Source organism: Protopterus annectens, chromosome 2.part0 (assembly GCF_019279795.1).
Source record: "Protopterus annectens isolate FY-2018-M chromosome 2.part0, PAN1.0, whole genome shotgun sequence".
Taxonomy (NCBI): domain Eukaryota; kingdom Metazoa; phylum Chordata; order Ceratodontiformes; family Protopteridae; genus Protopterus; species Protopterus annectens.
Genome location: NC_056728.1, coordinates 633756004 through 633780470, shown reverse-complemented (window position 1 = coordinate 633780470; position 24467 = coordinate 633756004). Strand labels below are relative to the sequence as shown.

Here is a 24467-nt window from a genome sequence, read left to right as displayed (position 1 = left end):
AGGAAAAAGTTGGAGACCAATTCTCGACCTGAACACCTTAAATACATACATCATTGTACAAAAATTCAAAATGCTGACCGTACAGCAACTTCTTCCCATGCTGGGCAAGGAGTCTTGGCTGGTAACTCTAGATCTCAAGGAGGCATACCTGCACGCCCCATTCGACCAATCTGCAGAAGATACCTCAGATTTCTTGCAGGATCAGAGCACTATCAATTCTCAGCATTGCCTTTTGGCTTATCTACTGCCCAGAGTATTCACAAAATGCCTGGCATCAGTAATTGCAGACTTCAGGGAATTCAAATTTACCCATACCTGGACGACTGCCTGCTACAAGGGAACAACAAAAGCAAGCTGACAACAGATTTACAAAGGGTCATTTACTTGCTACAAGCACTGGGATACACAATCAATTTACAAAAGTCAAGGCTGATACCATCCCAAACAAGGACATTCTTGGGCTGAATTGGACACAGTAAAACAAATGGCATTCCTGACTACAGAAAAACAAAAAGAACTCCCTCTATACTTCTTGGCACTAACAAAACTGAACAAGTTAACAGCAAGAAAAGTACTGCAGGCCTTGGGCTTCATGGCATCATGCATAATCTTGGTTCCATTTGCCAGACTACATATGAGAAAACTACAGTGGTACCTAAAGAATTTATGGTCCCAACACAGACACAGTCTAGAAACAGAAATCCCACTAATTCCATGCTTAAAACAGGAGTTCCTATGGTGGGCTCAGGCATGCCAGTCAAACCCAGGCCTACCCTTTCGCAGATGTCAAGCAAGCCAGACCATCACAACAGACGCTTCAGACCTAGGATGGGGGCCCACATGCTGGACAAATGCGTGCAAGGATTGTGGACACAGGATCAACTTCAACTGCACATCAACCTAAAAGAAATGCTGGCAGTAAAACTGGCAATCCAAAAGTTCAAACCATTTCTCAAAGAGGGCCAGTTGATGATAAGGACAGACAACACCACAGTCATGTGGTACATCAACAAACAGGGAGGCACTCATTCATACCCCTATGCAGAATGACCTTGGAGCTGTGGACCCTGGCACTCAGCTACAACATCCAGTTACAGGCAATATTTGTACCAGGGAAAGACAATACCCTAGCAGACATTTTAAGCAGAACCACTTCGGATGCCCACGAATGGAAGCTTCACCCGGACATCTTCAAGACCATCTCAAAGAAATGGGGAATGCCACAGATAGACCTATTCGCATCACCTCTCAATCACCAGCTCAAAAATTCTGCACAAGGACATTCCACCCATTAGCATGGAAAGTGGATTCGCTCTTTCAACTGGAAAGGCCTAACAGCATATGCATTCCGCCTCTTCCTTTGATACACAAGGTACTACTGAAAATCAAGGAAGAACGTCCAAGGATAATCCTGATAGCTCCAAACTGGCCAAGACAACACTGGTACCCACTACTGAGGAGCATGTCTCGAACAATATGTGGACAATTCCCTGATACCTTTGATGTTAACGCAGAACAACTACAGCATCATACATCCAAACCTAAAACCTTGCAACTGACTGCATGGAACATCACATAACAGCAGCTATTCCAGAACTTTCCCAAAGAGTTAAAGACATTATTCTTGAAGCACGCAGACCTTCAACAAGAAGGAACTATGCTGGAAAATGGAAAAGGTTTGTCATCTATGGAAAGAGGAAAAGATGTGTCAAACATAGATATGCCTAACATTCTGGAGTATCTGGCGAACTTCTTCATTCAGGCCTGTCCTACTCCTCCATCAAGATACATGCATCAGCTATTTCAGCAGAATACAGATTTGATACACCTGTTTTTTCGCACCCTTTGCTCAGGCAATTCCTCAGAGGAATCAAGAATGTAAAACCTCCAAGGAAACCACCATTACCAGCTTGGGATTTAAACTTTGTGCTAGAAAAGTTGACACTAGCACCCTTTGAACCAGCAGCAACAGCAGACCTACAACACCTGTCATGGAAAACTGCTTTCCTACTGGCAATTACTTCAGCAAGGAGGGTTTCAGAACTACAGGCCTTAATGGCAGTGCAACCCTTCCTAATCTTCCACCAAGATAGAGTGTCCATGAGGACTAATCCTACATTTATGCCTAAGGTGGTATCCAGAGTGTCTTTAAACCAGGCAATCCACCTACCTACCTTCTTTCCCAACCCACAAAACAGAGGGAAAGAATACTGCATACCTTGGATGTACATAGACAGCTACGCTACTACTTGGACAGAACAAAAATAGCAGAAAGACTGACCAACTTTTGTAGCCTATGCAACAGGAAGGGAAGGAAAAGCTATTTCCAAACAGACAATCTCCAAATGGATAGGAAATTGCATACGATTCTGTTACTCCTTCCATGGAAAACCAATTCCACAGAACATAAGACCTCATTCTACAAGGGCAACAGCCACTACCACAGCCTTCTTACAAGGAGTGGCAACCAAAGACATTATTGAGGCGGCTACTTGGACCTCCGTGCATACATTTGCCAAGCATTATAATTTGCCTCTATATTCCAGATCCCGAGCAGGGTTTGCCACTGCTGTACTGCAAGGGATCCTAAACACACCATAATCTACTTTTATCCTCCTCCCCTAGTTGGCTATGGTATTCTACCCACTTGTTATGACTGCAGATGCATCCATGAAGGACATAGTACAGTTTTGTACCTACCATAAATGTAGATGTCGAACTGGATAGCATCTGCAGTCAGGATTACCCTCCTCCATTCCCTCTGTGGTACTCCTAGGGTGTTTACCCTTCTAATAGCTAGCTGTTGGGGGGGAGCCTTTTATGGTGTATTTGTTTGTGTATATGTACATACATGCTTATTGTTGTGTATACCTCTATCTATTTGGAAACATTGGCATCTATCCAAATTTTAGCCTGCAAGAGGGCTACTGGCATCTGGGGCAAGAAACACTGAGGAAAATGGCGTCGGCTGATGCCTTTATACCCGAAGACCAACAGAGATGACGTCGGGTGGAGTGCGACATCAGCCAAAGCCGGACCCGGACTTTGGAATCCGGCCGACTGAAGGGCTGCCTGACAACAGGACAACCCACTTGTTATGACTGCAGATGCTATCCAGTTCGGACATCTACATTTATGGTAGGTACAAAACTGTACTTTTTCCCTACGGCCTCTCTCCTATAATTCTATTTTTCTAAACATCTCTTCCTGAGCAGTTTCATATTCAGACAGCCTTTTCTTTATTTCGACCTCTGATTTCTGCAGCTTTATCATCTCAACTGAATATCTGTTTAAAGCTTCTTCTATTTTTTTATCCTTTTGTTGGTTGTGTTGACGTACTCCATCAATGTTTTGTTTATTTTAACTAGGTCTGTATGCAGTTGTCTTATGTCTTTCTGTAGGTTACTGGACGTCATGTCTGAAGGTTGCATTGCTTTTTGCTGAACAGCTGCAGAACTTTCCCCAGTGTTTCTTCCCCACTTTTTGTAGCTGATTTTTTTTCCGGGACTTCTGTATTTCTTTATTCCTGGCATCCAGGCAGTGCACTAACTGAAATTTACCCAAAAACACAAGTCTACTGGCCTTCTCTGCTGAGTTTCTGTTTTCACCCTGGGAGAGCTAGAAACAAGCTGTTACTCAGTGTGAAGCCATCTTGGAAGTCCCTTTTATTTAGTTTTTGATTGGATTTACCCACATAATATGATGGGCATTGAGTACACTTGGTTAAATATACAATATTAGAGGTATTACAATTCCCATGGGATCTGAGAAAAAATTCTTTGCCACTAACAGGGTGTGTAATACTCTTATCTGTGTATATATAATTGCAGTAAACACAATTATTACATTTGCATGTGCCATGTTTTTACTCTGGAACATATTCAAGACTTTGGCTGTTCTTTATAACATAGCTTATTCTTAAATTATTGCTCCTTCTGGAACTAAATAATGGTCTGTCCTTCAATACTGTGTCTAACTCTGGAACATCTTAAGTATGGACCAGTATTTCTTAATAATATGTTGTACTGCAGAGGTGTTCCTATTGTATGTCAGATTGCATATAAAAGTATTACTAGTCTGAGTTCTGTCTTTCACTAAAGGGGATTTGTGCCCGGAAAGTTGGCTATAACTCAGTATCCCTTTGGGCTATTACCTCATTTTTAATAGTTTCTAAGGTTCTGGTATTATAACCCCTTTCCTTGAAGGCATGTTCAGTATTCTTTAGTTCAGTCATGTTAAGATTAACAGTATTTAAGCCTGCTACCCTCGACATTTGTTTTTTAACAATATTACTAAAAACAAATGGAGGGGGTGCATACTTATTCTATGTAGGTATGTGTTGCATTTATCGTTTTTGTGTGCAGTGTTATGTCTGTTTTACCATTAACATCCTTGATTAATGTCCAAAAATGCATCTCTTTGTTGGATTTCTCACTTTTAAATTTTAAGACATTGGTGCTTTTTGATTTATGTCCTAAGAACAAAATAAAATCAGAGTCAGACCCTTTCCATATCAAAAAGACATTGTCTATAAAATGATTGTAGAGGATGACATTATCTTTATAAGGATTGTAAGTCAGTACATATCTCTTCTCCCAATAATACATCACAATGGTCGCATAGATATTTGCAACCAATGTGCCCACATGAATTTTCGGTAGTCCATAGATAGTAGGCATTTTAGGAAATGATGCAGTTAAATAGTGGTTTAGTTCTGGAATAATACGCTGAAATATGTGCATGTTTAAAAGTTGCTGATTAACTTGTATTCAGTAGCTTGAACATAGAATCAAAGTACAAGCTACTGTGCATGACCACAATACCTTCGCCCTTGTCAGCGCCTTTGATAACAATGATTGTATTATGAAAAAGCTCATCTATGCTTGCGCATATTTGGGTTTTAGATTAAAAAAATTGAGGATATTTGTATTGATGTTTTCATTTCTATTTTAAAGCCAAATGAACATAGCTCATATTTCCTTTTCTACCAGTTTTTTAAATGTTAAAATCAAAGGATGGTTAGGAGGTACAAAAATACTACTTTTTTTTGACACTTTTTGTTCAATCTTTTGATTTCCAAATGTAACTTTTAAGTTTAAATTCCTTGTGAAGTAGCTGAGCTCAGTTAGTGTTTGTGATACGTCAGTATAAGAGGTAGGCATGTAAGATGGGCCTTTAGATAAAACAAATTCTTCATCTGAACTTAAAATGTAAGAGGAAATATTAATTACCAATTTATTTGGTTCCTTGTTTGGATCCATGTTCTTGGATCATGTTCTGCTTTGTTTTGATTCTTCCATCGATCCTGTCTCCTCGGCTTTGATGTCACTAGCGGTAGTGGATTCTCCATTAACAGGGAAAAATCCATAGGATCAAGAGCCCTTACACTGTTAGCATCCACAAATGCTGGTTCACACTGTTGTTCGACAGCTTCTTGTTCTGCCATAGAGTCAGAAACTTCCAAGTGTTGATAAAGTTTTCAGTTTAGAGTGCTCTTATTGAGCCAAGTGAAAACATTGCTATTTTTAAAATTTTCTGTGTCACGCTTAAGTTTTCGTTTTATAATCTCAATATGTTGCTTTTCGAAGGAAAGAATTTTATCCAGCGATATGTGTAATAAGAAGGAGTGTGCAGTAAGAGCAATGTCAGACACTAATTAGTTGTATAGAATTTCAGCATCACTACGTAGTGCAGCTTCTCTGGGATCAAAATAGGCATTCATGAGTTCCATGTACCTAAATGAGCAGCTGAAATTCACGAGCTTCCATCTTCTAAGCAGATCCAGATATTTAGCCCTGATTGAATTATTATTGTAATGTATTATTGGGAGAAGAGATATGTATTGACTGAAAATCCTTATAAAGACAATGTCATCTTCTACAGACGTTTTATTTATTAATTTCCAGTTTGATGACCGGAGAGGTCCACTGGGCTCAGGGAGCCCATTTTCAGTGGAGGCCCGGAGAGAAAAGCTCCATAATACACAGTAACAATAAGCAACAAAGTAAATATTACATAGCAAAACCTAGTAAGATACAATCAAAAAGAATAGTAGAACATGCATTACATATATACTTTTATACTAGAATAGGGACAAGTTGAACTGAGGATTAGTTGCAGTGATGTGCAAGGTTATACATAATTGTAATACAGTTGGATGTAGTTATTCATTTGAACGTCGTCATAAACTCACATTTGTAAATACAATTTGTATTGAGGGGGTGAGTAAAGGTGGAAAGTATATCATTTAAAAAGTATAGAATTGAGACAGACAGTTAAGAACTAGAAAAGGTGGGGTGGAAAAATAACCAAATAGGATGTGAGATGTGGAAGTTTTTTAGTTAAGTAGCAACAAACATTATGAGTTGCTAGTAGAGGGAATCACCACCACATAGTGGAAAGAGAGGACAGTTAGAAAACTATATTACAATATATACATTTAAGATGTAGATGCTACATTATGTTATATTTGGAGTGAGGCTACAGTTTTAGGTAATCAGTATGGAGAAGATTAGCTTGTATGAGATACATTTTTTGTAGACAATGTCTTTTTGATATGGAAAAGGTCTGACTCTGATGTTATTTTGTTATTAAAACACATCTCAAAAAGCACCAACTTCTTAAAATTTAAAAGTGAGAAGTCTAATAAAGTGATACATTTTTTGGACATTAAATTAATCAAGGATGATGATGGTAAAATGGACACAACACTATACAAAAAAATGATTAATTGAACACATAGCTACATAAAACAAGTATGCACCCCTCCCCATTTGTTTTTAATAACATTGTTAAAAAACAAATGTCGTGGGTAGCATGCTTAAATACTGACAATCTTAACATGACTGAACAACTAAAGAATATTGAACATGCCTTCAAAGAAAGGGATTATAATACCAGGACCTTAGAAGCTATTAAAAATGAGGTCATAGCCCAAAGGGACACTGAGTTCCAATCAACTTTCCAGGAGCATTCACTTTTAGTAAAAGATGGAACTTGGAGTAGTAATACTTTTAGATGCAATCTGACGTACAATAGGAACACATCTGCGGTACAACATACTATTAAGAAATACTGGTCCATACCTAAAGACATTCCAGAATTAGACACAGTATTGAGGGACAGACCATTATTTAGTTACAGAAGAGGCAATAATTTGAAGAATAAGCTATGTTACAAAAAACAGCCAAAAACTGTGAGTGTTCCAGAGTAAAAAATGTGGCACTTATAAATGTAATAATTGTGTTTACTGCAATTATATATATACACAGACAAGAGTACTATACACCCAGTTAGTGGCAAGGAATTTTATCTCAGACCCTGTGGGAATTGTAATACCTGTAATATTATATATTTAGCCAAAAGTACTCAATGTCCATGGTATGTGGGTAAATCCAGTCAAAAAATTTAAGAAAGGATATGTAATCACTTATCTATCAGGAGACATATTCCAACTAACGCACTTAGTAAACATATTCTTGAACCTGACCTCACACAGTTTTAAATTTATGATCGTGCATGTAAGAGGAGGTGACATTAAGCATCAAACTGAAATAGAGGAACTGAAATGGATACTGCGTTTCAAAGCATACAGCCCTTCTGGCCTGAATGGGTTTGTTAGCACAAAACCCTACTTAAGAGAACTTCAAATGAAAGTACAGTAATAATTGTTTTTTTTTTTATCAGTTCCAAACAGTTACATTTATTGTACTTTATTGTATTTTATTTTTATTGTAATATGTGATTTTCTTACTTTTTAAAGTCATGTGACTTGCGTCACTTGCTACTCGTGATTTTTCTATGCATTTATACATCATGTGACTTAATTGTCATGTGATTCTATTCATGTGATTAAGTTTTACTTATTTAAAAGACATATTATGCTGCATTCACTATTCACCTGAAGAAGTCTAGAGGAGAAAGTGTTTTTTTAGCACTTGTGTTTTATTGCTTTCTACATGGATTCTACCTTATTAAAGACTGTTTTACCAAAACTGTTCATGGCTCCAACAACTACTGTTTTGTTTTTCATTGATGTTAAAGCCTGGGAGGAATATTTCTGTGTTGTTATTATTAGGTTTTAGCCAAGATTCTGTTATTGCCAATATGTCAGGGAAGTGCTATTTTATCCACGTGAGTATTTCTGGAATTTTGTTTACATTGCTTCTGAGATTCATATGGAATAGACTGAGTTTTTTTTTGCTTTTGCTTATCAAGGCCCAAGTTACCAACAGCACCTGTGAATAAAAGGAGATTCAGTCTAAAATTAGAAGACACAATGTTGTGAGAGCGTGAGGATTTTTTTTCCACAGAGCAGGTAATAGGTACTTTTCCTGTTGAGGAGCCATGGAAATTGAAGAATGCATGTGACAGCCTTAAGCTGTTTTTGTGAGTGGTAGATTTAGGTTATAAGTTAACAAAGACTGGCAAAGGGCATTCTAGATATTGGCACAAAGGAAATTGCCTCATCATGCTGCCAGCATTCTGAGTTCAGTGGTAGTCATGGAGAGTCAGAAGGGTTGGGTGGTGAGGAATGCTCAGGAGTAAAAACCATGCTGTCTCTCATCAGGAATAGGTAGGGAAAGGGTCTTCTACTGCACTGTTTTTTAGCAGAGGTTAAATGAATCAGCTTTTAGCATCCTGAATACAGTTCATGCATGTACTGAGGCAATGGGGTATGTCCACTGGAAAACAGATGTCCCACTGTTGGTTAAACATTGAAATGTTGGTAATTGGAATATAAAAAGATTTCAGAGGTAACATGCCTTCTCTGTTTCACTTGAAAATGTATGCTTCAAAACTTTCACACTTTTCATGTTGTTTGTTAGCTGCTTAGTGTTGTTGAAAGGAGATGTGTCAAAACAGTGACTGAAAATAAATATAAACAGTCATAAAGTTTTCTTTTGTGTAGCCTTGAGTAATGTTTTCATGTTACATTTCTCCACTTAGAGACATTGGTGAAGTGCTGCTGTATTATTGTTACTGTGATGTGCTTGACCCTCACCAGATCTGTGCGTGGCAAAAAGCCCTCTGTCAGCAGCTGTCTCTCACTGGCAAGGTATGCTATTTTTTAACCTTTGCCTTTGGCTGTTTTTATTTTTTGTGCTATCTTGCTTCATTCTGCAGTAGCTTTACTTGCCCTTCAGTTTTCCGACTCATGATTTGTCTCCATATTATGCAGAGTTTCACACAATGTTCACATTAAGATCATGCCAGCTTGCAGTTTTTCATGAACTAAAAATCTGTGGTATGATAATCGGTAACATGCTCCAAACTGTCATTCAGGATGTGCTGTGCATCCCAGAATTTATTTGTTAAGGTGTAGGAGATGATCAGTAATCAGCTTACTTGAGCCTTGTAAACAGGGTTGCTTCTGTACAATAAGAAGTGTCCAGCATTCTGTATGGTTTAAAGCTTACTATGGAAACTGTCTGACCTGTGCATTATTGGGTATGGTGGTGGTGCTGCGGTAGCGTTGTCGCCACACAGTTAGACGTTATCCTGCTCGATTCTCAGCTAGAACATCTTCTGTGTGGAGACATGCGTGAATGGACGTACCTTCGTTGAAGGTTGTGCATCAGAGCTGGCAACTCGGCACGTAAAAATCTACTGCCAATCATTAGCGGACCGGAGTTCCGCTGTGGCGACCCCTAACTGGGAAAAGCCGAAAGACACAACAACATTCTGTGAATGGCCAGTAATCTTCAAAAAGGAGCATGCTGATTGGTCAGCCCAACCAGCATGCCCATTGTAAATCCAAGAATATACCAATGGAAAAAGATTCGGGCACCCTGACTTTTTTCCATTGGTTGTTGTTGTTGTCTTTCTGCTTTTCCCGGTTAGGGGTCGCCACAGCGGAACTCCGTTCCGCTAATGATTGGCAGTAGATTTTGACGAACGCTGAGGTGCCAGCTCGACGTTCAACCTTCAATGAAGGCACGCCCATTTACGCATGTATATCTCATAATATTTTTTCTTTTCTTTCTTCTTTTGAATAAATTTACAAAACTGAAGGCCTCAAATGGATGAGGGAGATGGTGCTGAGAAAAATAAGAGGATAATCAGGTATGCTCTGCAAAACTAAAGCAACGTACCTGATTATCCTTTTATTTTCTCTGTCTTCCGAATGTTAAAAGTCTCCTGGTTTCTTTTTTCTTTTATAGAAAAAAAAAGCAAAAAAAGAAAAAAAAAGCAACAGAGATCTTTCTTTCTCCATTGCTTCCTTTGCACAACACTGATGTACTGCGTAAGCATGGGAACGCAAGTCCCATACACATGCACAGTACATCAGAAAAGTCCCAGGATACTGGAAAAATGGGGATGGGCAACACGGTGGCATTATATACAGAGACATTATTTAAGAAAAGTAAGTATTTTTTCTTAAATAATGTCACCGTATAATAGCAATAACTGACTGCAGATTTACCCATGGTTGGCTTTATTTAATTACTGTGTCTTCGCCCTTGTGATTAAACCACACCAGTCGTAGGTAAATCTTCAGTATACTACACTGACATTGTTGGTTATTGCTGTATTAAAAACTTGATGATTTTTACTGTTAGAAGTATACAGTTCAAGTGTCAAAAAAGATTCACTGACAGGACGCAGCTTGAGAGTGGATGACATGAAGGTAAGGAGGAGGCAGGACAGCCTGTGTATCCAGGAGACACAGTGAAAGGGCAGTGCAGCAAAGCCAGTTGGCTTGAGATCCAGACTGTACTACTCAGGAGGAGGATAGACTAGAAATGGTGTGGGAATTATAGTGAGGGAGAGGTTTCAGAAGACGATGGGGGATGTCTTCAGAATTACTGACGGACTCATGACAGTCCGATTCCAGTGTAAGGTTAGGGGAGTATTCATAATGCCAGCCTTTGCCCCACAGCAGGTTTGTGATGGTGAGGAAAAGAGTACGTTCGGACAACAGTTGCAGGACTTACTAGATAAAGCCAGACAACATGAATTGGTATTGATAATGGGGGACCTCAACGCACATATTGGGACAGACAAAACTGAATATGAGGACTGCCTGGTTTCTCATGATGGGTGTAACGGGAATAAAGAAGGAGATGCCATTCTAGACTTCTGTTTGGCAAATGGAGTGATGGGTGGACAGCTCATCGCTTAGCGAGAGACAGTTACAACATCACATACAAGAGTAGCCATCATACAACTCAGGTAAACATTCTTTTAGTAAGGAAAGGACATTGGAGTAGAACTGGCAATTGCAAAATCATCCCAATGGCAAGAGCTGGCCACACCATAAACCACTGGTTGCCACAGTTAACTACATGCACTGGTTAGAAAAGGTTCTAAGGTAATCAGAGACGAGTCTTTGGTTAATCGCTGAACGAACTAACTATCGAACGGCACTAGTTGGCCAACACTTCCCCATCTCACAAATGCCCCCCACACCCCCTAACTATATATATCAACTCCAAGACTGCACTACAGAAGGGAATAGTGAGACAGGACAGTGTTGGCCAACTAGTTACTTTCCCTGTCTCACAGGTTCAATGAAGTGCGTGTTCAAAGAATGGACTTTTGATGGTTTGTTTTGATGGTGTGCCGTTTGATGGTTAGTCTGTTCGACAATTAACCATAGACCCATCAGAGACTAGGCTAAAGATCTGTAAGTTGACTGGAGAAAAAAAGGACAAGAGCTTAAGGATACAAGGCAAAGACAGAAAGATAAAAATAGTAAGACACCCTTCATAAAGGATGCCAGCAACAACCTGCTCAGCAGTCCATAGGACATCAAAGGCAGATGGAAGGAAAACATCCAGCAGCTTCTGAATGAAGAAAACCCCATGGAAACTGTACTGCCCCAGACACAGCTTGTGATGAAAGAAGAGGAGGAGCCCACCCTAGTAGAAGTAAGAACAGCATTAAGGAAAATGAAGTTGGGGAAAGCAGCAGGCTCAGATGAGGTCACATCGGATATGATAAAAATCTTGTGTTAGATAGAGAAAGAAAGATGGCTCCTGAGGGTTCACATAACAGTATAGAGAGAATGGTGTATCCCAGATGACTGGAGAATAAGCATACTAGTGCCAGTGTACAAGAACAAAGGAGACATCCACAACTGTGGACTGTACAGAGGTATCAGACTCGTGTCACACTGCATAAAAGGTCTGAAGAGAGTGATTGATGAACGAATATGAAGAGTAGTAGAAAGTAAGATGGGAGATTTTGCTTGTGACATAAATTATATATGTTGATGAGACAGATTTGTGTCTCAGAGGATCCCCATGTTCCAGAACAGGCTTCTCATTTATGTGAAGCAGAGTCCACCCCAGGCATATTTAAGCATAATCTTGACCATTGACTGGGAAATTAGAGATTCACCCCAGGTCTGGCCCCCATCTCTCTGATAGGCAGAGGTAGACAATAATGCCCAAACTAACGTATTCTTCCACATAACCTCTAGAAACTTCATAACTAACATAACACCTCCTCGTAAACAACCATGATATATAGAGACACAATTTGGTTGGATTGCACAGCTAAGCTTCTAAAGGCCCTGGTGGTTGTTAATTTTATTTATTTTTATTTTTATTTAACATTTGTTGACCGGGAAAGTCCGACTAGGTTCCACAGAGCCTGTTTTCAGCGGAGGCCCGGGGAGAAATGCTCCAGATGCATGTCTTTGGAATGTGGGAGGAAACCGGAGTACCCGGAGGAAACCCACGCGAACACAGGGAGAACATGCAAATCCACACAGAAGGCACCCCAGCTGAGAATCGAACCAGAGAACCTCTTGCTGTGAGGCGACAACGTTAACCGCTGCACCACTGTGCCGCCCATAACCTAGTTAACCTAGTATATACCTATGAACCTGTATATGAGCAGTTCAGATTTAGATCAGGATACAACACAACTGACCCAATGTTTGTAATGAGAGAGACGGCAGAGAAGAAGCTAGAGAAGAGGAAAGAGGGAAAGAGTCTAACTGGGCATTCCTATACTTGGAGAAAGCTATGACCAACTCCGAAGAAAGTTGAATTGGGCAGTCATACAGTGGTTTGAATCCCAGAAATATTGGTAGAATTAGTACAGGCTATGTACAAAGGCACAGTGACTCAAGTACAAACAGTGTTTGGTCTCACAGAGGGGTTCAGCTCAGAGTCCATTGCTGTTCATAGTGGTGGTGGACTACATTAGCATACAGGTTGGAGGGGGCAGATCAACAAAGTTGCTGTGTGCAGATGATGTGGTATTACAGGCAGACTCTAAGCAAGAACTTCAGCAAAGGATAGAGGAATGGAATGCAAAACTGAAGTGACATGGGAAGAAAGTGAATACAGATAAGACAGTTGCAATGACAGCAAATGGGAGAAATCAGAAGAAGCTAAAAACTGAGATAGAAGAGAAAATAGTGGAACATGTTAATGGCTTCAATTTTCTGAGAGGGGTGGTTGAGGAGAAGGGAAATCTGAATGAGGAACTCAGAGCTAGAATCAGAGGGTCTGCAGCCAACTGACAGAGAGTGTCAGTGGTAGTGTAGAACAGAAGAATAACAAAGAAGCTGAAAAGTAAGATGTATCAGACAGTGGTGAGACCAGTACTAATGTATGATAAAGAAACTTGGGCAGTAAAGACAGAGCAGTTGAGGAAGCTAGAGGTGATGGAAATGAAGTGCCTGAGACAAGTGAGTGGTAGGATGCAGACTATGGGACAGACAAAGAAATGAGAACATCAGAACAGAAAGTCAAAGTAGCTCCAATTGCAGAGAGAGTCAAAGAGAATAAATTATGGTGGTTCGGGCACATGAGCAGAAAAACAGAAGACAATCTGGTGAAGATGATTTGGGACAGACAGTAAGAAGATGTGAGGAAACAAAGGCATCCAGAAAGAGGTGGATGGATTGTGCGAGAGAAGACCTGAGACAGGCATGAGTGTTGAATAAGGTAGGAGAGTGGCATTGAATCAAGAGAGATGGTGACAATTGACACAATACTCTGATTCCATGCAGAAAGTGGAAAAAAGGGGTTGATGATGATGATGAATCCAAGTGCCACAGTTTTAAGTATCACTGCAAACATTGTCATGTACCAAGCATGGGGCAGTCATTAGTCTTAGCCTTTGTTCAGTCCACTCATTTTATGTACATTACAGACAAGGTGGTGTTGCTGCTTTCATGTTCAGAGATGTTGCTTATTGTATTTTAGTAAAATGGTAATTTTGTTTCTTGTTAGCACAGTATACTGTAATCTTTCTGGTTTGAGTGATTTTTTTAATGTCTGGCCTTCTTTGCTAGATTGCATATGGCTGTGATTTCTTGTGATTTTTAACAAAGTTTGGTAGCTGATGATATGACATTATGTCCAAATCAAATAGCAAGGCTAATTTGTTTTTATTTTTATGTTGGTGGAACTTCACAATCGTAGGACGCATGGGGAAGTAACTGACTTGACCCCTTAACTCCTAGTTGTTCAGATCATCTACCCAGGGTGTCTTTTCAACATTATACCATCCTTTTAGTCAGAATAGATATTCTTCTTGTCAAGTCTTTGGCTAAATATAATGTGTTGGAGTGCATAACTGTAGATATCCGTCATATTGATCAATGCAGTAGCCTTAGGTATGTAGGTTATATCCTGCCAAGGATATAACAGTCGTCCAGCTTCCAAAAATTTCAGGGCACCTTCCATGCATCCAAAGTATCAGACAGCTTGAAATGAGCTGAGCACTGATACTGAAGAGTGTGCTTCTGTAAGGCTTTCCAGGATGGATTATTGGCTTGTGCCGTTCCTTTACTGGTTCCTATGGAGGAAAACCTTCCATTTTCAAATAATCGTTTGTGTTTTATCTCTTAACTCTTCAGGGAAGTTATTTTAAAGATAGGAGTTTTGTATTTTAACAGACTGTCACAAGACTGTGTTGTAGTTGTAAATGGGAGCATTGTTTTTTTTTCTGTTGTTTAAAAGTTGATGTTATGTTGTCAATTTTCATTCTGTCCCCAACTGATGAGTTCGGATCCAATCTCTTGGATCGGACTTGCCTGTTGCTAAAGCTTGGGGCAATGAAAAACTCTTGAGCTTCCCCCTAACCCACAGTGCACCAACCCCAGTTACCACAGATCTTGTTTGCCGCTTCAAGCAAAAGACATGGTCTTCCATTTCTCTCGAGTGTTCTTCAGATGTGTGTTATGTTTTGTATTCATTACTTAAAATGTTTTTCTATTACTGTCCCTTACCCGCATTTATATAATTCTTGTTTCTGACCCTTTTTCTATCTTATGTTTTTTGTACTCCTTAGATAGTACTGTTAGAATATTCTTCCCTTCAATGACACCATCATAGCTCCTTTACCATTGTTAGTATTTTTTTCCTATATTTACCTATCTTAAAAAAAAAAACAAAAAAAAAAAAAACAAAAAAAAAAACTTTTCTTTGCTCTGTTACTGTAGTGTTAATATTTTTCTTGTTTCTCTTCAATACATATTGTGAGTTTGTGATGGTGGATAAACCAGCAGGATTTGAAAAGTATTCAAAGTGTGGGCACAAACTGCCACTTTTCAATGCCTACACACTTTGCGTCTGTTGTCTAGGCCCCCTCCATTTACAGGAGGACTGCTCTGTATGCCATGACATTAATCCTCATGCATTAGTAGAATGCAGAAATAAGCTGATACTGAAAGGTCTTCTTCCTTCTTTATTTGGAGAGGCTATATCAAAGGATTATCTCTCGAAGACAAAAGTTTAAAAAAAAAACTCTTCTACGAAGCCATCCTTCAACTTCTCAGCTATGGACTCCTCAAGAAAGAGGTCTCATAAGGACCCAGTCTCAACCCTGGATCCAAAAAGGAAAAAAATACGAGATCATGTTAAGGAAAAATTATCTGATCTGACTCCTGCTAAGTTGGATCCAATGAAGACAAAGCTTGCGGATCCCTCCTCATTTGGATCTTCATCAGATCCATTGAAATCCAAACCTGATTTTCAGATGACTACCAAGTTACTTCTTAGAACAAGGTACTCCCCATCACTGGATCTGGTCTCTGACATGGTACCTTCCCCATTTTTAGAAAGACCCAGGTCTCTGTTTATATACTCCACTCATTCTTCCAGAAGCCTTACAGAAGAAGATGTGGAAAGACTGGTGAAAAAGACTATCTTGGTGCAGAGCCAGACTGATGTAACTTCAGCTCCTATCCCTCTGGGTCAGGAGATCTGTATGTGTACTATTCCCCCTTTACAGATTCCTCCTCTGACTCCTGTTCCTTCAGAGTTTCTGGATCCGAGCCATCTGGATCCATCTGGCTGGGATCTGAGGATAACTTTATCCTCTGATCCAAGATTTTCCAGTGAGAGCTACAGTCCCTTCCGATCTGGAGAGCTCCTGGAGCCATAGTCTGCTTGTCAGGTCTGAGGTGCTGCATTCAACTCTGAAACTTTCAGAGCTGTCTCTGCACCTCAGAGTCTCAACACTGGACAGTGCTCCAGCTTCCACCTTGAAGGCTTTGCTTTCGGAGCAGGGGAAGCCTGTGATTCAGAAGCTTGTCATGTTGAATATGAAGTCCTCATTCTGTCTCAGCCACTCTGCCCTTGAGGCTGCGAAGAGAGTATTTTCTGCCTTGACAGTTCTGACAGATTTATCCCCATCAGATCCTAAGTCTTCTACCATGATGTCTCAGCACTCAAAGCTTCACCATCTCCTTCCATAGGGACAGCCAGTACCAAAATCTCAGACTCCTGCCCAGAGAATTGTAATCTCCTCTCCTGATAACTTCCCAGAACACCCCATTGAGGAGGTCCCTAAGAAGAGGACGTGTAAGAGGAAACACTTTAACTCCCCAGAGGAGTTCATCATTGAAGACACAGATTTCAGTGAAGACAAAGGTTCCCCACAATCACCTCTTGAAGATGTTTCCTTTGGAGACATCCTAGAAATTCTTAAACAGAGAGGTGGTTGGATGACCAGCAACCCTATGTCTGAGGAATCTGTTCTCCTGGAGGTCAAAACCAACTAGAAAACAAATATGAAGTCTGAAGAAATTCACTGTATGTTGAATGAAATTGCTAACAACAACAAACCAGTTGGGATTTTAAGGAATGCTCAGTTTGCTGTTTTTTATATTTGTGTTCTCCTGGAGGTGTTTGGTACTGGACCCTGTACCTCCTAGGTGACTCCACCCACCAATGAGCTTATTGACTTGATCTCACGGTGTGCGTGGAAGGAACCAGACACCACAGAGCCTATTTCTTGATGATGAGATAGGATAATGGCAGCACCTGTGGATAAGCAGTTTTGGGGAAAGGGAGTTCCTTTTGATGCCATGGTCATTGTGGTAGCCACCAAGAAGGAACTAACCAAGGAAAGTTTCACTGTCCATCCCCCAACAGGGAGTTGTTGGCAATGGACAGATTTGGGAAGCGTGTCTATGCATCAGCTACCTTCGCTTTGAGGTCTCTGAACTATTTGGCACACTTTACTAGACTACAGAGGGATTTGATCAAGGAGTTATCAAATACCCTATCAGGTGCCATTTGTGATGAAGTTCAGGCATCTCTTACTTCCCAGCTGACGACCCTACAGTCCATATCCAATTTATCCATGAGTTTGATCTCACATGTAGCAGAGGGAACCTCGCGGGCAATGGGTTCAGGTGTTTCGATAAGGAGGCACGCCTGGATGCACCTCTTTGAGTTTGCAGAGCCATTCACGTCTTCTTTCATCAGTGATCCTTTTGATGTCTTTATTCAGCCCCGTAGTAAAAGACATTCTGTCCAGGTATGAAAAAAACAGAAAGACCCTGTCTGTCGTGGGTGTGCATTTTTCGACTCCTCAACTAACCTTTTCTAGGAATCAACAAGGTAGTTGACAAATATGGTTCAAGAAGTCTGAGGGTCCTTTTCAAGACACATGTGGAGGAGGTTCTGCTATAGACGAAGATGTCCTCATGGCAGAAGTGGCCCACAGAACCAGGGTTCCAGAGAATTGTTCTTTGACAAGCCCTGCCACAGATTCTGAAAGGAGGCCCGATTGTCCACCACTGGAGACAGTTGGGGGACTTTTATCTCTGCACCAGAGAGCCTGGCTAGATATAACAAAAGATACTTGGGTACAGAAGATTATTTCCAGAAGCTGTATAATACCTTTTTCCTTTCACCTTCAATCTCAAGAAAAATACCAGGTGTTCCACCTAGTCAGAGTCATTCAAGAGGTCCTGCCAGACCAGATAGAATCTGGAACTTACTCGGTTCTTTTTGGTGCCAAAGAAAACGGGACTGGAGACCAATTCTGGATCTCTCCAAACTAAACAAGACAGTTCGAAGAACCAAGTTTTGGATGGTCACTGTTCAGTCCATTCTCCCCTTTCTGGGCAAGGGAGACTAGATGTCCCCTGTAGACTTTTAGATCATGTAGTATGATATAAAGATGAACAGACGATCCAGAAGGTACTTATGGTTCTGGCTGGGAGCCAGTCATTATCAATTCAGAGTACTTCACTTTGGATTCACCTCAGCCCCCAGGGTGTTGGCAGTAGTAGCAGCTCACCTGAGACTGTAAGGATTCTGAGTGCTTACATATCTAGATGACTGGCTCATTACAGCTCTAACCAGGCATTAACTCATATGTGCAAGAGACCAAGTTCTCTACCCTTGCTCTCTTCTGGGGATTCGACAAATCTCATCTGCAACCAATTTAAGTTTAGAGTTTATAGGAGCAATTTTCAATATAAAAACAACCATTGCTTCCCTTCCATTACTGAGAGTTCAGACTGTAAGATTCCAAGTTGAAAAGATAATCTGCAGCACCTCAATTTCAGCCCGCCTGGTCCTTCAGGCTCTGAGATCAATGGCTGCAGCAGTAACATTAGTACCACTTGCCGGGTTTTATATGAGAATACTTCAGTCAATTTTAGCTGCTCAGTGGTCGATTCTTTATCGGTCTGTCTCTTATAAGAATCACTGACATCTGCAAGAGAGATTCCAAGTGGTGGATTCATTCAGACCAGGTTCTTCAAGGTTGTCTGTTCATTCCCCCTCAGCTCAAGGTCATAGTGACCACGGACGCTTCCCAGCTAGGGTGTGGGGAGGCATTATCTGGGGAAGACAGTCCAATGCACCTAGTTCCCCGAGGAGGCCAATTTACATATAAATTTCCTAGAGATTAGAGCAGTGCTGTTAGCACTGCAGGCATTTCAGAATGCTCTTGGTTTGAGGACGTTGTAGTACAGTTGGACAACATGTCAGTTGTCTGGTACATCAACAAATAGGGAGGAACCAAATCCTACCCATTGTGTTGAGAAGCTCTTAGAGTGTGGCAGTGGGCAATCTCTTCCAACAGCTTTCTTTTAGCATTGCAAATTCTGGGGAAGTCCAGTGTGATAGCAGACAAACTAAGCAGGTACATTCTGGTACCTCACGAATGGTCTTAAGGCCCCCCTTTAAAGATTCTGTCCCCTCTTGGGACCTAAATCTTGTGCTTCAGTCTCTTACACAATCTCCTTTTGAACCCTCAGCTACATGTGACCTTGTATATCTTTCATGGAAAACAATTTTCTTAGTAGCCATTCCCTCTGCCAGGAGAATTTCTGAGATCCAAGCTTTGTGCTCAAAACCTCCATACTTGATTTTCTATAAAGACAGAGTTACCTTATGTTACAACCCATCATTTCCTGTAAAGGTGGTATCAGAATCCAATGTAAATCAGTCTGTTAATTTGCAAGTATTCTTTCCCAAATTTTTTTAACAAAGGTGAATATATGTTTTGTTTATTAGATGTTCATAGACAGCTGCATTTCTACTTACACAAGACTAAAAACATCAGAAATTATGACCAGTTTTGTTTGTTTCATATGTATAACAAATTGGGCACTGCTCTGACAAAATCTGTTCGAGCCTATTCCACCAGATCCATGGCAACTTCCTCAATTTTTCAATGCAGAGTGTCCATGGATGAGATTTGTGCAGCAGTTACTTGGGCTACTCCCCATGTCTTTATTACTCATTACAAATTTGATCTGGTCTCCAGAGGAAGGGCATCTTTTGGTTCTGTGGTGCTCAGCAGTATCCTTCCTTGAGTCTGCCCTGTAAATTAGGTAGCTGGAGACTCTGTCCCATCAGTTGAGGACAGAATGAAAATTGACAACATCAGATAAAGAAGTTATGTACTCACCATAACAGTCCATCTGTGTTGTCCATTTTCATTCTTCCTCAACTTCCCTCCCACCAATCTCTATCCTTAAGGCTTCTGGAAAAATGAGTGTTTAGAGGACCTATATGTTCTTATTATTTACATAAACTCTGGATATAGTTTTTCCATGATGATTTCCATCTTTTAATTTCTACCAATGCAGCAAACAAAATCTGAGGTAATTGGGGTTGATGCACTGTGGGTAAGGGAGAAACTCAAGAGTTTTTTTTTTTGCCACAAGCTTTAGCAGTGACCAAGTCGGATCCGAGTGTTTGGATCCAAACCCATCAGTTGAGGAAAAATGAAAAGGGACAACTCAGATGGAATGTTATGGTGAGTACATAACTTCTTTTTTAAAGTAACTGAAACCCATTTTTTTTCTGTGGAGAATTTTTATTTGTTTTACTTTTTGGGACTGGCAAAGTCTTGTAAAGTGCTATTTACTGAGTTTTTTTTTTTGTGAAAAAGTGCCTTTTAAACACTTCCAGCTTTTACTGGTATTTACTGTTTGACTTCCTTGGGAAGAAGGCAGCATTTTCGGCTTGACCATGGACCCAACTACTGGTCCCACGATCAGGCCTTCTTTCAGTCACAAAAAGAAAAAACTTAAGCAGACAGCCTTTCCCACCACATCAGGCTAGCAATTTGCCTCAGCCTCAGGTGGGTTACTCTGCTCTGGCTATTTGTTGTACCGCATACATTGCCTCAGCCTTAGATGGGTTACTGTGCTGTGGCTATTTGTTGTACCACACACTGCTAATCTTTTACCCTGGATCCCTATGGTGTAGCACCCACAGTCACTATGGACTGGGGGTTTGCCATGAAAGTCACTCTTGTCTATCCTGGGACAGGGAACAATGAAGGCTTCCCTGTTGTGTCGGAATGCTTTGCCCATTCCTGGTGAAGGTACTGTAGCCATTAGTAACACGATTGACCTCATTTCCCTATTAGAAAAAGAAATCTAAGCACATCTGTACTACTCCTCACATTTCCTTAGACAAGAGTAGTTTCCTGGGTCTGTCTCAGGGTTTAACTCTGGCTATTGATCCTTCTTGTTAAGTAGTTTCTGTTAATAGAAAGCAAGATACCTCTTTTCCTGAAGAGATTCAAGATTGTGAATCTGAACTGGAAGATGAAGGGACAGATACAGGGATATCTTCCCTGATTTCTGTTTCAGACTGCGGTGGTGGTGGTGCTGTGGTAGCGTTGTCGCCTCACAGTAAGACATTGTCCTGTTCGATTCTCAGCTAGAGCGTCTTCTGTTTGGAGACATGCGTGAATGGGCGTACCTTCGTTGAAGGTTGTGCGTCAGGGCTGGCAACTCAGCACGTAAAAATCCACTGCCAATCATTAGCGGACCGGAGTTCTGCTGTGGCGACCTCTAACCGGGAAAAGCCGAAAGACACAACAACAACAACTCTGAGGAGAACTCTATTTCTGATTCTCCCTGTGTGTGTGTGTGTGTGTGTGTATGGGGGGGGGGGTCTCTTTCTTTGAGACTATTGCTAGAATGTGCCAGTGTTTTCACTGGGAGAACACTGGGGTTTCTCAGTCCTTCAGAAGATACTGTGAGTTCTTACAGTAGGACTTCCCAGAACCTGCAAACCTTCCTCCAGTTCTGTCTGCTTTAGTGGATGCGGTTACTGTCTGCTGTTTTCCTGATAGTTAGCCAGCTGCCCCTAAACAGACAGATAGGATGTATAAAATTCCTCAGTCTTTAAAGATTTTATCCACTATTCCCAAACCTGACACAGTAGCTTTAGCTTTAGTTGATCCTACTGCTGCTAAACAGTTAGTTAATTCCAATCCTACTTTTCTGATAAGGATGGGAAACCTGTTGACAAGTATAGAAAAAAAAGTGTATATTTCTGTGACTTTGATTTTAAATTGTCAGGCTCATATGTTAAAGTTTGTACTGACTAATCGTGAAAGTATGAGGAAAATTCTGCTTTAAATAATTTCATTTCTTTTATTGCACAGGTCACTACTCATGGTTTTCAGTGTGTGTATTGTGTATGATTCTGTTGATATCTCTTCCAGTGCTATGGCCACTGGTGCTATTTTGAGGAGGTTTGCATAGCTGCACTCTGAGAACCTCCTTGATGATGTTAAAAGTGAGATTTTAAATTCTCTTTTGTATATAGATTTAGTTTATGGTCCCTGTGCTGCAGAGGTGATCAAAAAGTGTGATGAAAGGGATGTGCATATCGAGGGGTATAAGATTTTTAGCCATCCTTTTCCAAAATTTCTAAGGGATTCTGTTAACTCCTCATCCAGTTTTGGCAAAAAAAAAAAAAAGTTTCAACAAAATACAGGCAAACAGGTGTTTAACAAGAAATGGCAAGGGGTTTCCAAAAAGAACCCATAACTAAAACAGTCCAATAAATCTGAATAACTTTTCCAGAAACCTTGTGACTCCCTCCTACCCTGGCACTTTTTTCTTCCAGGAAGTCTGAATTTCCATTTTTCTCATTGGCAGCAAATTGTTTCAGACAAATGGGTTCTGGGGATCATTCCTCAAGGTAACAGATGGCCGTGGGAGGAAATTCTTCCTTTCCAGGGCAAGGCGCCCTTTCTCATCTTCCAGATCAGGCTGTCTTGTTTACAACTCCCAGGTGGGGGGAAGGGGTTTTATTTAATAATATTCTTAGTGCAAAGAAAGAAAATGATTGAAGACGGGTTCTGGATCTTTTTTTTTCTTAAACCTGTTTGTAATAATCCCTATATTCAAAATGGTATTACTTTACAACCTGTTACCTATTCTTCCTCTTTCAAGTTTCCTGGTAATACTAGACTGAAAAATGCTTATCATCACATCCCTATTTATTTATTTATTTTATTTATTTATTTATTTATTTAACATTTGTTGACCGGGAAAGTCCGACTAGGTTCCACCGATCCTGTTTTCAGCGGAGGCCCGGGGAGAAATGCTCCAGAAGCATGTTTTTAGAATTCGTCCAAACATCAAACTTTTCTTAAGATTTTGTGTGTCTGGTTCACATTATCAGTTATTTTAGCCTATCCACTGCAGCAAGAGTTTAGCTCTAGTTATATTTCATTGCAGGCTACAGGGTATCTACATTTTCCATATTTAGACAACTTGCTTATTTTTGCAGAGTCTTTTTAAAAGTGTCAGGAATCTCTTTCTTGGGTGAGAGATCTTTTACACAAGCTGGAATTCTAGAACATTCAAGTCTTTTTTGACTCCTTCACACAAGGTTGTGTTCCTGGGATGTCAACTAGAGACTTCCATTCAAAGAGCTTTTCTTCCACAAGAAAAAGTAGATCTACATCTAGATTTATTTGTAAGGTTTTTCACTCAAACTTTGGTCACTGGGAGGAAATGCCTCAGGATTTCGAGAAACATAATGGTGGTATCTGAAGTCTATTTGGTCCCAGCACCAACACCCTTTTTCTTTTCAAATCCCAGTGCTGGTGTTTGTCAGAAGAGAAATCATTTGGTGGAGACAGCAGATTTCCCTAAATCCAGGTCCCGCTTTCTTCCTGGCTGTTACAAAGCAGTCAGTCACCACAGATACCACAGACTTTGCATCCCACATACCTTGCACTAACCCCCTGAAACTGCTCCCCAAGCAAAAGACAGATGCAAACACAAAAATATTAGAGATACTTGCCCTGATCAAGACACTCAACTCACTCACTCACTCACTCACTCACTCACTCACTCACTCATCTTTGGTCCCTGGAGCCTCTTCAAATTGTTACAGAGAATACCACAGTCATGTGATACATCAACAAACAAGGGACACAAGGTTGTACCCTCTTTGCAGACTAACTATGTTTGCTTGGGATATAGCTTCACAGGATAGTCTCAGTCTACAGGCATCCTACATTTCATCAGAACAAAACTGTGTGGCAGACAAGCTGAGCTGGACCAGGGTAGATCCTCATGAATGGAAACTAGATCCAGGTAGTCTTCCAAGACTTGATTTGTCTGTGGGGGGTTCTCCAAGCAGACCTCTTTGTTTTCTCTTTGAACAATCAACTGACAAGATTGTGATTTAGAACTCCATACAGGAAGACCTGGAAGACAGATGCTTTTTCGTTTCCTTGTACAGGAATGTTCCTTTATGCCTCTCCACCTTTCAGTTGCTTTGCTCGTATTTCTTTAGAATACCTCTATTGCCGATAAAGTACCAGATTAAGTCTTGAACACTTGTATCATCCTAATAGTGCATTAAATTTATATAATGTGGAACTTTCTTATTCTTCTAGATATATCTATCAGAATCCCTAGTTTGCATCTAGTAGTGAAAAAAAATGGGCATTTGTCATTGCTGAAACCACTTCCTTGATAAACAACT

General features: G+C 40.4%; 1 protein-coding gene across 1 annotated transcript in view; it reads left to right on the top strand.

Moving 5' to 3' along the window:
- The window catches only part of TSTD2 (thiosulfate sulfurtransferase like domain containing 2), a 529591-nt gene that overhangs the window by 107903 nt on the left and 397221 nt on the right, over window positions 1-24467 (top strand). The window contains exon 3 of the mRNA XM_044060999.1: window positions 8950-9058. Coding sequence (XP_043916934.1) covers window positions 8950-9058 — 109 coding nt within the window. The remainder of the gene's footprint in view (window positions 1-8949; window positions 9059-24467) is intronic.